The following is a 16,558-nucleotide window of genomic DNA, read 5'->3' as shown; positions in this document are numbered from 1 at the left end:
TCCACCTGCTATACACACTACATAACCAGGCGGAGTCCTCCCATACACGTGTTATATACAGTTACTCCACCTGCTATACACACTACATAACCAGGCGGAGTCCTCCCATACACGTGTTATATACAGTTACTCCACCTGCTATATACACTACATAACCAGGCGGAGTCCTCCCATACACGTGTTATATACAGTTACTCCACCTGCTATTATACACTACATGACCAGGCGGAGTCCTCCCATACATGTGTTATATACAGTTACTCCACCTGCTATATATACACACTACATGACCAGGCGGAGTCCTCCCATACATGTGTTATATACAGTTCCTCCACCTGCTATATACACTACATGACCAGGCGGAGTCCTCCCTCACACGTGTTATATACAGTTCCTCCACCTGCTATATACACTACATGACCAGGCGGAGTCCTCCCATACATGTGTTATATACAGTTACTCCACCTGCTATATACACTACATAACCAGGCGGAGTCCTCCCATACATGTGTTATATACAGTTACTCCACCTGCTATATACACTACATAACCAGGCGGAGTCCTCCCATACATGTGTTATATACAGTTACTCCACCTGCTATATACACTACATAACCAGGCGGAGTCCTCCCATACATGTGTTATATACAGTTACTCCACCTGCTATATACACTACATGACCAGGCGGAGTCCTCCCATACACGTGTTATATACAGTTACTCCACCTGCTATATACACTACATAACCAGGCGGAGTCCTCCCAAACATGTGTTATATACAGTTACTCCACCTGCTATATACACTACATGATCAGGCGGAGTCCTCCCATACATGTGTTATATACAGTTACTCCACCTGCTATATACACTACATGACCAGGCGGAGTCCTCCCTCACACGTGTTATATACAGTTACTCCACCTGCTATATACACTACATAACCAGGCGGAGTCCTCCCATACATGTGTTATATACAGTTACTGCACCTGCTATATACACTACATAACCAGGCGGAGTCCTCCCATACACGTGTTATATACAGTTACTGCACCTGCTATATACACTACATAACCAGGCGGAGTCCTCCCATACACGTGTTATATACAGTTCCTCCACCTGCTATATACACTACATGACCAGGCGGAGTCCTCCCATACATGTGTTATATACAGTTACTCCACCTGCTATATACACTACATAACCAGGCGGAGTCCTCCCATACATGTGTTATATACAGTTACTCCACCTGCTATATACACTACATAACCAGGCGGAGTCCTCCCATACATGTGTAATATACAGTTACTCCACCTGCTATATACACTACATGACCAGGCGGAGTCCTCCCATACACGTGTTATATACAGTTACTCCACCTGCTATATACACTACATAACCAGGCGGAGTCCTCCCATACACGTGTTATATACAGTTCCTCCACCTGCTATATACACTACATGACCAGGCGGAGTCCTCCCATACATGTGTTATATACAGTTCCTCCACCTGCTATATACACTACATGATCAGGCGGAGTCCTCCCATACACGTGTTATATACAGTTACTCCACCTGCTATATACACTACATGATCAGGCGGAGTCCTCCCATACATGTGTTATATACAGTTACTGCACCTGCTATATACACTACATAACCAGGCGGAGTCCTCCCATACATGTGTTATATACAGTTACTCCACCTGCTATATACACTACATGACCAGGCGGAGTCCTCCCATACACGTGTTATATACAGTTACTCCACCTGCTATATACACTACATAACCAGGCGGAGTCCTCCCATACACGTGTTATATACAGTTACTCCACCTGCTATATACACTACATGACCAGGCGGAGTCCTCCCATACACGTGTTATATACAGTTACTCCACCTGCTATATACACTACATGACCAGGCGGAGTCCTCCCATACACGTGTTATATACAGTTCCTCCACCTGCTATATACACTACATAACCAGGCGGAGTCCTCCCATACATGTGTTATATACAGTTACTCCACCTGCTATATACACTACATGACCAGGCGGAGTCCTCCCATACACGTGTTATATACAGTTACTCCACCTGCTATATACACTACATAACCAGGCGGAGTCCTCCCATACATGTGTTATATACAGTTACTCCACCTGCTATATACACTACATAACCAGGCGGAGTCCTCCCATACATGTGTTATATACAGTTACTCCACCTGCTATATACACTAGATGACCAGGCGGAGTCCTCCCATACATGTGTTATATACAGTTACTCCACCTGCTATATACACTACATGACCAGGCGGAGTCCTCCCATACACGTGTTATATACAGTTACTCCACCTGCTATATACACTACATGACCAGGCGGAGTCCTCCCATACACGTGTTATATACAGTTACTCCACCTGCTATATACACTACATGACCAGGCGGAGTCCTCCCTCACACGTGTTATATACAGTTACTCCACCTGCTATACACACTACATAACCAGGCGGAGTCCTCCCATACATGTGTTATATACAGTTACTCCACCTGCTATACACACTACATAACCAGGCGGAGTCCTCCCATACACGTGTTATATACAGTTACTCCACCTGCTATACACACTACATAACCAGGCGGAGTCCTCCCATACACGTGTTATATACAGTTACTCAACCTGCTATATACACTACATGACCAGGCGGAGTCCTCCCATACATGTGTTATATACAGTTACTCCACCTGCTATATACACTACATGACCAGGCGGAGTCCTCCCATACACGTGTTATATACAGTTACTCCACCTGCTATATACACTACATGACCAGGCGGAGTCCTCCCATACACGTGTTATATACAGTTACTCCACCTGCTATATACACACTACATGATCAGGCGGAGTCCTCCCATACACGTGTTATATACAGTTACTCCACCTGCTATATACACTACATGATCAGGCGGAGTCCTCCCATACATGTGTTATATACAGTTACTCCACCTGCTATATACACTACATGACCAGGCGGAGTCCTCCCATACATGTGTTATATACAGTTACTCCACCTGCTATATACACTACATAACCAGGCGGAGTCCTCCCATACACGTGTTATATACAGTTACTCCACCTGCTATATACACTACATGACCAGGCGGAGTCCTCCCATACACGTGTTATATACAGTTACTCCACCTGCTATATACACTACATGATGAGGCGGAGTCCTCCCATACAATGTTACAACATATTATAGGCTACGGAGGGTGGGCTCCGCCTACATTTATTAGTAAACCATGTTCTAGACATAAAAGGAGGAAACCCCGGGACATAAGGCCGCTCCTCATCCGATTAGCCAAGAAATGAGTGTTCGCTTGTTTGTCGGCTGATTGGTGCGGTGTTCACGGGGCAATGATCGGGAGGAGGCGATCCTCCTGACTCATCTAGGCCTCCAGCAATACAATAGAGCAGCCACTACTTTCCCACCCGGTCATGATAATGAGATGACTCTGCTAACCCTGTACCTGTATATACAGCAAAGCTGAAAAGTGCGCTACAGGAAACGGGAAACATTAGCTTGTGCGTGCACTAGTGGCCAGAGTGAAGAATGCAGCATGTCCTGATGTCTTTATACGGATAGTCACAATACAGACACGGCCGGGGCGACTTTCGGTAAGATTACCGCAGCTCCCAGGATTCCCTATAGGTAAGAAATGTGAGGACCACGAGAGATTCTGCCACTAGGGGTATGTTTAGTGTAAGCACGAGTGGCGGTACGACCACGAGGTTACGTGTGGCCACTGGGGGCAGTCTAGCACACTACACGCAGGACACGCGCACCTGTCATGGGTGATGGGGGGACGACTTTCCTCTTTGTCTTTTTAAAAAATCCGTCTTCTGCGTTGTTGAAGTAAAACTTTCTCATTAGAAAAGACTGAAAAGATAAAACACATGACAGCGATTCATATCACACGTGTAAAGTATGTGAACCCTGTAGAATAATCTACACCAAAGTCTGAAGACATCACATGACACGAAAATCAGAACTGCTGCTTCCTGGTGTGACGGGAACATGAGCTACTTACCGGTTTCGGGATGTATTTGCCATTTTCCCTGAGAATTCGGCTGCGAATCAACACCTGACTGTAAGAGAAGACACAAAACACACAATAAGACGCACAAAAATGTCACAACACAAACCATGTAGTCAGGCGGTGTATGATATAACAGTGATATCTCATCCTATGATAGAAGGCGGTGTATGATATAACAGTGATATCTCATCCTATGATAGAAGGTGGTGTATGATATAACAGTGATATCTCATCCTATGATAGAAGGTGGTGTATGATATAACAGTGATATCTCATCCTATGATAGAAGGTGGTGTATGATATAACAGTGATATCTCATCCTATGATAGAAGGTGGTGTATGATATAACAGTGATATCTCATCCTATGATAGAAGGTGGTGTATGATATAACAGTGATATCTCATCCTATGATAGAAGGCGGTGTATGATATAACAGTGATATCTCATCCTATGATAGAAGGCGGTGTATGATATAACAGTGATATCTCATCCTATGATAGAAGGCGGTGTATGATATAACAGTGATATCTCATCCTATGATAGAAGGCGGTGTATGATATAACAGTGATATCTCATCCTATGATAGAAGGCGGTGTATGATATAACAGTGATATCTCATCCTATGATAGAAGGTGGTGTATGATATAACAGTGATATCTCATCCTATGATAGAAGGCGGTGTATGATATAACAGTGATATCTCATCCTATGATAGAAGGTGGTGTATGATATAACAGTGATATCTCATCCTATGATAGAAGGCGGTGTATGATATAACAGTGATATCTCATCCTATGATAGAAGGTGGTGTATGATATAACAGTGATATCTCATCCTATGATAGAAGGCGGTGTATGATATAACAGTGATATCTCATCCTATGATAGAAGGCGGTGTATGATATAACAGTGATATCTCATCCTATGATAGAAGGCGGTGTATGATATAACAGTGATATCTCATCCTATGATAGAAGGTGGTGTATGATATAACAGTGATATCTCATCCTATGATAGAAGGTGGTGTATGATATAACAGTGATATCTCATCCTATGATAGAAGGTGGTGTATTATATAACAGTGATATCTCATCCTATGATAGAAGGCGGTGTATGATATAACAGTGATATCACATCCTATGATAGAAGGCGGTGTATGATATAACAGTGATATCTCATCCTATGATAGAAGGCGGTGTATGATATAACAGGGATATCTCATCCTATGATAGAAGGTGGTGTATGATATAACAGTGATATCTCATCCTATGATAGAAGGCGGTGTATGATATAACAGTGATATCACATCCTATGATAGAAGGCGGTGTATGATATAACAGTGATATCTCATCCTATGATAGAAGGCGGTGTATGATATAACAGTGATATCACATCCTATGATAGAAGGCGGTGTATGATATAACAGTGATATCTCATCCTATGATAGAAGGTAGTGTATGATATAACAGTGATATCTCAATCCTATGATAGAAGGTGGTGTATTATATAACAGTGATATCACATCCTATGATAGAAGGTGGTGTATGATATAACAGTGATATCTCATCCTATGATAGAAGGCGGTGTATGATATAACAGTGATATCTCATCCTATGATAGAAGGTGGTGTATGATATAACAGTGATATCTCATCCTATGATAGAAGGCGGTGTATGATATAACAGTGATATCTCATCCTATGATAGAAGGCGGTGTATGATATAACAGTGATATCTCATCCTATGATAGAAGGCGGTGTATGATATAACAGTGATATCTCATCCTATGATAGAAGGTAGTGTATGATATAACAGTGATATCTCATCCTATGATAGAAGGTGGTGTATTATATAACAGTGATATCACATCCTATGATAGAAGGTGGTGTATGATATAACAGTGATATCTCATCCTATGATAGAAGGCGGTGTATGATATAACAGTGATATCTCATCCTATGATAGAAGGTAGTGTATGATATAACAGTGATATCTCATCCTATGATAGAAGGTGGTGTATGATATAACAGTGATATCTCATCCTATGATAGAAGGCGGTGTATGATATAACAGTGATATCTCATCCTATGATAGAAGGTAGTGTATGATATAACAGTGATATCTCATCCTATGATAGAAGGCGGTGTATGATATAACAGTGATATCTCATCCTATGATAGAAGGTAGTGTATGATATAACAGTGATATCTCATCCTATGATAGAAGGTGGTGTATGATATAACAGTGATATCTCATCCTATGATAGAAGGCGGTGTATGATATAACAGTGATATCTCATCCTATGATAGAAGGCGGTGTATGATATAACAGTGATATCTCATCCTATGATAGAAGGCGGTGTATGATATAACAGTGATATCTCATCCTATGATAGAAGGCGGTGTATGATATAACAGTGATATCTCATCCTATGATAGAAGGCGGTGTATGATATAACAGTGATATCTCATCCTATGATAGAAGGCGGTGTATGATATAACAGTGATATCTCATCCTATGATAGAAGGCGGTGTATGATATAACAGTGATATCTCATCCTATGATAGAAGGCGGTGTATGATATAACAGTGATATCTCATCCTATGATAGAAGGTGGTGTATGATATAACAGTGATATCTCATCCTATGATAGAAGGTAGTGTATGATATAACAGTGATATCTCATCCTATGATAGAAGGTGGTGTATGATATAACAGTGATATCTCATCCTATGATAGAAGGTGGTGTATTATATAACAGTGATATCTCATCCTATGATAGAAGGCGGTGTATGATATAACAGTGATATCACATCCTATGATAGAAGGCGGTGTATGATATAACAGTGATATCTCATCCTATGATAGAAGGTGGTGTATGATATAACAGGGATATCTCATCCTATGATAGAAGGTGGTGTATGATATAACAGTGATATCTCATCCTATGATAGAAGGTAGTGTATGATATAACAGTGATATCTCATCCTATGATAGAAGGTGGTGTATGATATAACAGGGATATCTCATCCTATGATAGAAGGTGGTGTATGATATAACAGTGATATCTCATCCTATGATAGAAGGTAGTGTATGATATAACAGTGATATCTCATCCTATGATAGAAGGTAGTGTATGATATAACAGTGATATCTCATCCTATGATAGAAGGCAGTGTATGATATAACAGTGATATCTCATCCTATGATAGAAGGCGGTGTATGATATAACAGTGATATCTCATCCTATGATAGAAGGCGGTGTATGATATAACAGTGATATCTCATCCTATGATAGAAGGTGGTGTATTATATAACAGTGATATCTCATCCTATGATAGAAGGCGGTGTATGATATAACAGTGATATCTCATCCTATGATAGAAGGCGGTGTATGATATAACAGTGATATCTCATCCTATGATAGAAGGCGGTGTATGATATAACAGTGATATCTCATCCTATGATAGTAGGTAGTGTATGATATAACAGTGATATCTCATCCTATGATAGAAGGTGGTGTATGATATAACAGTGATATCTCATCCTATGATAGAAGGCGGTGTATGATATAACAGTGATATCTCATCCTATGATAGAAGGCGGTGTATGATATAACAGTGATATCTCATCCTATGATAGAAGGCGGTGTATGATATAACAGTGATATCTCATCCTATGATAGAAGGTGGTGTATGATATAACAGTGATATCTCATCCTATGATAGAAGGTGGTGTATGATATAACAGTGATATCTCATCCTATGATAGAAGGTGGTGTATTATATAACAGTGATATCTCATCCTATGATAGAAGGCGGTGTATGATATAACAGTGATATCACATCCTATGATAGAAGGCGGTGTATGATATAACAGTGATATCTCATCCTATGATAGAAGGTGGTGTATGATATAACAGTGATATCTCATCCTATGATAGAAGGTGGTGTATGATATAACAGGGATATCTCATCCTATGATAGAAGGTAGTGTATGATATAACAGGGATATCTCATCCTATGATAGAAGGTGGTGTATGATATAACAGTGATATCTCATCCTATGATAGAAGGTGGTGTATGATATAACAGTGATATCTCATCCTATGATAGAAGGTGGTGTATGATATAACAGTGATATCTCATCCTATGATAGAAGGTGGTGTATGATATAACAGTGATATCTCATCCTATGATAGAAGGTAGTGTATGATATAACAGTGATATCTCATCCTATGATAGAAGGTAGTGTATGATATAACAGTGATATCTCATCCTATGATAGAAGGCAGTGTATGATATAACAGTGATATCTCATCCTATGATAGAAGGCAGTGTATGATATAACAGTGATATCTCATCCTATGATAGAAGGCGGTGTATGATATAACAGTGATATCTCATCCTATGATAGAAGGTGGTGTATGATATAACAGTGATATCTCATCCTATGATAGAAGGCGGTGTATGATATAACAGTGATATCTCATCCTATGATAGAAGGCGGTGTATGATATAACAGTGATATCTCATCCTATGATAGAAGGTGGTGTATGATATAACAGTGATATCTCATCCTATGATAGAAGGTAGTGTATGATATAACAGTGATATCTCATCGTATGATAGAAGGTGGTGTATGATATAACAGTGATATCTCATCCTATGATAGAAGGCGGTGTATGATATAACAGTGATATCTCATCCTATGATAGAAGGTGGTGTATGATATAACAGTGATATCTCATCCTATGATAGAAGGCGGTGTATGATATAACAGTGATATCTCATCCTATGATAGAAGGCGGTGTATGATATAACAGTGATATCTCATCCTATGATAGAAGGCGGTGTATGATATAACAGTGATATCTCATCCTATGATAGAAGGCGGTGTATGATATAACAGGGATATCTCATCCTATGATAGAAGGCGGTGTATGATATAACAGTGATATCTCATCCTATGATAGAAGGTAGTGTATGATATAACAGTGATATCTCATCCTATGATAGAAGGTAGTGTATGATATAACAGTGATATCACATCCTATGATAGAAGGCGGTGTATGATATAACAGGGATATCTTATCCTATGATAGAAGGTGGTGTATGATATAACAGTGATATCTCATCCTATGATAGAAGGTGGTGTATTATATAACAGTGATATCTCACCCTATGATAGAAGGTAGTGTATGATATAACAGTGATATCTCATCCTATGATAGAAGGCAGTGTATGATATAACAGTGATATCTCATCCTATGATAGAAGGCGGTGTATGATATAACAGTGATATCTCATCCTATGATAGAAGGTGGTGTATGATATAACAGTGATATCTCATCCTATGATAGAAGGCAGTGTATGATATAACAGTGATATCTCATCCTATGATAGAAGGTAGTGTATGATATAACAGTGATATCTCATCCTATGATAGAAGGTGGTGTATTATATAACAGTGATATCTCATCCTATGATAGAAGGTGGTGTATGATATAACAGGGATATCTCATCCTATGATAGAAGGCAGTGTATGATATAACAGTGATATCTCATCCTATGATAGAAGGTAGTGTATGATATAACAGTGATATCTCATCCTATGATAGAAGGTGGTGTATTATATAACAGTGATATCTCATCCTATGATAGAAGGTGGTGTATGATATAACAGTGATATCTCATCCTATGATAGAAGGCAGTGTATGATATAACAGTGATATCTCATCCTATGATAGAAGGTAGTGTATGATATAACAGTGATATCTCATCCTATGATAGAAGGCGGTGTATGATATAACAGTGATATCTCATCCTATGATAGAAGGTAGTGTATGATATAACAGTGATATCTCATCCTATGATAGAAGGTGGTGTATGATATAACAGTGATATCTCATCCTATGATAGAAGGCGGTGTATGATATAACAGTGATATCTCATCCTATGATAGAAGGCGGTGTATGATATAACAGTGATATCTCATCCTATGATAGAAGGCGGTGTATGATATAACAGTGATATCTCATCCTATGATAGAAGGCGGTGTATGATATAACAGTGATATCTCATCCTATGATAGAAGGTGGTGTATGATATAACAGTGATATCTCATCCTATGATAGAAGGCGGTGTATGATATAACAGTGATATCTCATCCTATGATAGAAGGCGGTGTATGATATAACAGTGATATCTCATCCTATGATAGAAGGTGGTGTATGATATAACAGTGATATCTCATCCTATGATAGAAGGTGGTGTATTATATAACAGTGATATCTCATCCTATGATAGAAGGCGGTGTATGATATAACAGTGATATCACATCCTATGATAGAAGGCGGTGTATGATATAACAGTGATATCTCATCCTATGATAGAAGGTGGTGTATGATATAACAGGGATATCTCATCCTATGATAGAAGGTGGTGTATGATATAACAGTGATATCTCATCCTATGATAGAAGGTAGTGTATGATATAACAGTGATATCTCATCCTATGATAGAAGGTGGTGTATGATATAACAGGGATATCTCATCCTATGATAGAAGGTGGTGTATGATATAACAGTGATATCTCATCCTATGATAGAAGGTAGTGTATGATATAACAGTGATATCTCATCCTATGACAGAAGGCAGTGTATGATATAACAGTGATATCTCATCCTATGATAGAAGGCGGTGTATGATATAACAGTGATATCTCATCCTATGATAGAAGGTGGTGTATGATATAACAGTGATATCTCATCCTATGATAGAAGGTGGTGTATTATATAACAGTGATATCTCATCCTATGATAGAAGGCGGTGTATGATATAACAGTGATATCACATCCTATGATAGAAGGCGGTGTATGATATAACAGTGATATCTCATCCTATGATAGAAGGTGGTGTATGATATAACAGTGATATCTCATCCTATGATAGAAGGTGGTGTATGATATAACAGTGATATCTCATCCTATGATAGAAGGTGGTGTATGATATAACAGTGATATCACATCCTATGATAGAAGGTGGTGTATGATATAACAGTGATATCTCATCCTATGATAGAAGGTGGTGTATGATATAACAGTGATATCTCATCCTATGATAGAAGGTAGTGTATGATATAACAGTGATATCTAATCCTATGATAGAAGGCGGTGTATGATATAACAGTGATATCTCATCCTATGATAGAAGGCGGTGTATGATATAACAGTGATATCTCATCCTATGATAGAAGGTGGTGTATGATATAACAGTGATATCTCATCCTATGATAGAAGGCGGTGTATGATATAACAGTGATATCTCATCCTATGATAGAAGGCGGTGTATGATATAACAGTGATATCTCATCCTATGATAGAAGGTGGTGTATGATATAACAGTGATATCTCATCCTATGATAGAAGGTAGTGTATGATATAACAGTGATATCTCATCCTATGATAGAAGGTGGTGTATGATATAACAGTGATATCTCATCCTATGATAGAAGGTGGTGTATTATATAACAGTGATATCTCATCCTATGATAGAAGGCGGTGTATGATATAACAGTGATATCTCATCCTATGATAGAAGGTGGTGTATGATATAACAGTGATATCTCATCCTATGATAGAAGGTGGTGTATGATATAACAGGGATATCTCATCCTATGATAGAAGGTGGTGTATGATATAACAGTGATATCTCATCCTATGATAGAAGGTAGTGTATGATATAACAGTGATATCTCATCCTATGATAGAAGGTGGTGTATGATATAACAGGGATATCTCATCCTATGATAGAAGGTGGTGTATGATATAACAGTGATATCTCATCCTATGATAGAAGGTAGTGTATGATATAACAGTGATATCTCATCCTATGATAGAAGGTAGTGTATGATATAACAGTGATATCTCATCCTATGATAGAAGGCAGTGTATGATATAACAGTGATATCTCATCCTATGATAGAAGGCGGTGTATGATATAACAGTGATATCTCATCCTATGATAGAAGGCGGTGTATGATATAACAGTGATATCTCATCCTATGATAGAAGGCGGTGTATGATATAACAGTGATATCTCATCCTATGATAGAAGGTAGTGTATGATATAACAGTGATATCTCATCCTATGATAGAAGGTAGTGTATGATATAACAGTGATATCTCATCCTATGATAGAAGGCAGTGTATGATATAACAGTGATATCTCATCCTATGATAGAAGGCGGTGTATGATATAACAGTGATATCTCATCCTATGATAGAAGGCGGTGTATGATATAACAGTGATATCTCATCCTATGATAGAAGGTGGTGTATGATATAACAGTGATATCTCATCCTATGATAGAAGGCAGTGTATGATATAACAGTGATATCTCATCCTATGATAGAAGGCGGTGTATGATATAACAGTGATATCTCATCCTATGATAGAAGGCGGTGTATGATATAACAGTGATATCTCATCCTATGATAGAAGGTGGTGTATTATATAACAGTGATATCTCATCCTATGATAGAAGGCGGTGTATGATATAACAGTGATATCTCATCCTATGATAGAAGGCGGTGTATGATATAACAGTGATATCTCATCCTATGATAGAAGGCGGTGTATGATATAACAGTGATATCTCATCCTATGATAGTAGGTAGTGTATGATATAACAGTGATATCTCATCCTATGATAGAAGGTGGTGTATGATATAACAGTGATATCTCATCCTATGATAGAAGGCGGTGTATGATATAACAGTGATATCTCATCCTATGATAGAAGGCGGTGTATGATATAACAGTGATATCTCATCCTATGATAGAAGGCGGTGTATGATATAACAGTGATATCTCATCCTATGATAGAAGGTGGTGTATGATATAACAGTGATATCTCATCCTATGATAGAAGGTGGTGTATGATATAACAGTGATATCTCATCCTATGATAGAAGGCGGTGTATGATATAACAGTGATATCACATCCTATGATAGAAGGCGGTGTATGATATAACAGTGATATCTCATCCTATGATAGAAGGTGGTGTATGATATAACAGTGATATCTCATCCTATGATAGAAGGTGGTGTATGATATAACAGGGATATCTCATCCTATGATAGAAGGTAGTGTATGATATAACAGGGATATCTCATCCTATGATAGAAGGTGGTGTATGATATAACAGTGATATCTCATCCTATGATAGAAGGTGGTGTATGATATAACAGTGATATCTCATCCTATGATAGAAGGTGGTGTATGATATAACAGTGATATCTCATCCTATGATAGAAGGTGGTGTATGATATAACAGTGATATCTCATCCTATGATAGAAGGTAGTGTATGATATAACAGTGATATCTCATCCTATGATAGAAGGTGGTGTATGATATAACAGTGATATCTCATCCTATGATAGAAGGTGGTGTATGATATAACAGTGATATCTCATCCTATGATAGAAGGTGGTGTATGATATAACAGTGATATCTCATCCTATGATAGAAGGTAGTGTATGATATAACAGTGATATCTCATCCTATGATAGAAGGTGGTGTATGATATAACAGTGATATCTCATCCTATGATAGAAGGCGGTGTATGATATAACAGTGATATCTCATCCTATGATAGAAGGCGGTGTATGATATAACAGTGATATCTCATCCTATGATAGAAGGTGGTGTATGATATAACAGTGATATCTCATCCTATGATAGAAGGTAGTGTATGATATAACAGTGATATCTCATCGTATGATAGAAGGTGGTGTATGATATAACAGTGATATCTCATCCTATGATAGAAGGCGGTGTATGATATAACAGTGATATCTCATCCTATGATAGAAGGTGGTGTATGATATAACAGTGATATCTCATCCTATGATAGAAGGCGGTGTATGATATAACAGTGATATCTCATCCTATGATAGAAGGCGGTGTATGATATAACAGTGATATCTCATCCTATGATAGAAGGCGGTGTATGATATAACAGTGATATCTCATCCTATGATAGAAGGCGGTGTATGATATAACAGGGATATCTCATCCTATGATAGAAGGCGGTGTATGATATAACAGTGATATCTCATCCTATGATAGAAGGTAGTGTATGATATAACAGTGATATCTCATCCTATGATAGAAGGTAGTGTATGATATAACAGTGATATCACATCCTATGATAGAAGGCGGTGTATGATATAACAGTGATATCTCATCCTATGATAGAAGGTAGTGTATGATATAACAGTGATATCTCATCCTATGATAGAAGGTGGTCTATGATATAACAGGGATATCTTATCCTATGATAGAAGGTGGTGTATGATATAACAGTGATATCTCATCCTATGATAGAAGGTGGTGTATTATATAACAGTGATATCTCACCCTATGATAGAAGGTAGTGTATGATATAACAGTGATATCTCATCCTATGATAGAAGGCAGTGTATGATATAACAGTGATATCTCATCCTATGATAGAAGGCGGTGTATGATATAACAGTGATATCTCATCCTATGATAGAAGGTGGTGTATGATATAACAGTGATATCTCATCCTATGATAGAAGGCAGTGTATGATATAACAGTGATATCTCATCCTATGATAGAAGGTGGTGTATTATATAACAGTGATATCTCATCCTATGATAGAAGGTGGTGTATGATATAACAGGGATATCTCATCCTATGATAGAAGGCAGTGTATGATATAACAGTGATATCTCATCCTATGATAGAAGGTAGTGTATGATATAACAGTGATATCTCATCCTATGATAGAAGGTGGTGTATTATATAACAGTGATATCTCATCCTATGATAGAAGGTGGTGTATGATATAACAGTGATATCTCATCCTATGATAGAAGGCAGTGTATGATATAACAGTGATATCTCATCCTATGATAGAAGGTAGTGTATGATATAACAGTGATATCTCATCCTATGATAGAAGGCGGTGTATGATATAACAGGGATATCTCATCCTATGATAGAAGGTGGTGTATGATATAACAGTGATATCTCATCCTATGATAGAAGGTGGTGTATGATATAACAGTGATATCTCATCCTATGATAGAAGGTGGTGTATGATATAGATGAATAGCTGTTACTGTATATAAGATGTGTGGATCTCATGTCTGATCACAATGTAATTATATTATATATCAGTGATGTCAGTAACAGGGGGCGGGGCTGTGACAACCTCTCACACATGATATACAGGCTGGTTGTCAGTAGTAATAGATGAATAGCTGTGACTGTATATAAGATGTGTGGATCTCATGTCTGATCACAATGTAATTATATTATATATCAGTGATGTCAGTAACAGGGGGCGGAGCTGTGACAACCTCTCACACATGATATACAGGCTGGTGTCAGTAGTAATAGATGAATAGCTGTTACTGTATATAAGGTGTGTGGATCTCATGTCTGATCACAGTGTAATTATATTATATATCAGTGATGTCAGTAACAGGGGGCGGAGCTGTGACAACCTCTCACACATGATATACAGGCTGGTTGTCAGTAGTAATAGATGAATAGCTGTTACTGTATATAAGATGTGTGGATCTCATGTCTGATCACAATGTAATTATATTATATATCAGTGATATCAGTAACAGGAGGCGGGGCTGTGACAACCTCTCACACATGGTATACAGGCTGGTTGTCAGTAGTAATAGATGAATAGCTGTTACTGTATATAAGATGTGTGGATCTCATGTCTGATCACAATGTAATTATATTATATATCAGTGATGTCAGTAACAGGGGGCGGGGCTGTGACAACCTCTCACACATGGTATACAGGCTGGTTGTCAGTAGTAATAGATGAATAGCTGTCACTGTATATAAGATGTGTGGATCTCATGTCTGATCACATGTAATTATATTATATATCAGTGATGTCAGTAACAGGAGGCGGGGCTGTGACAACCTCTCACACATGGTATACAGGCTGGTTGTCAGTAGTAATAGATGAATAGCTGTTACTGTATATAAGATGTGTGGATCTCATGTCTGATCACATGTAATTATATTATATATCAGTGATGTCAGTAACAGGAGGCGGGGCTGTGACAACCTCTCACACATGATATACAGGCTGGTTGTCAGTAGTAATAGATGAATAGCTGTTACTGTATATAAGATGTGTGGATCTCATGTCTGATCACAATGTAATTATATTATATATCAGTGATGTCAGTAACAGGGGGCGGAGCTGTGACAACCTCTCACACATGATATACAGGCTGGTTGTCAGTAGTGATAGATGAATAGCTGTTACTGTATATAAGATGTGTGGATCTCATGTCTGATCACAGTGTAATTATATTATATATCAGTGATGTCAGTAACAGGAGGCGGGGCTGTGACAACCTCTCACACATGGTATACAGGCTGGTTGTCAG

At 38.3% G+C, this 16,558-nt stretch overlaps 1 protein-coding gene across 1 annotated transcript in view; it reads right to left on the bottom strand.

Annotated features, from left to right (window-relative positions):
- The window catches only part of LOC142704357 (ER membrane protein complex subunit 3-like), a gene marked incomplete at its 3' end in the record, with an annotated part of 51,537 nt that overhangs the window by 16,797 nt on the left and 18,182 nt on the right, over window positions 1-16,558 (bottom strand). Inside the window, 2 exon segments of the mRNA XM_075848265.1 lie at window positions 3,843-3,936; window positions 4,088-4,145. Of these exon segments, the coding sequence (XP_075704380.1) occupies window positions 3,843-3,936; window positions 4,088-4,145 (152 nt within the window).

The sequence above is a fragment of the Rhinoderma darwinii genome, unplaced genomic scaffold (genome assembly GCF_050947455.1).
Source record: "Rhinoderma darwinii isolate aRhiDar2 unplaced genomic scaffold, aRhiDar2.hap1 Scaffold_3090, whole genome shotgun sequence".
NCBI lineage: Eukaryota > Metazoa > Chordata > Amphibia > Anura > Rhinodermatidae > Rhinoderma > Rhinoderma darwinii.
Note: the sequence above shows the minus strand (reverse complement) of the source record. Positions and strands in the feature narration are given on the sequence as shown.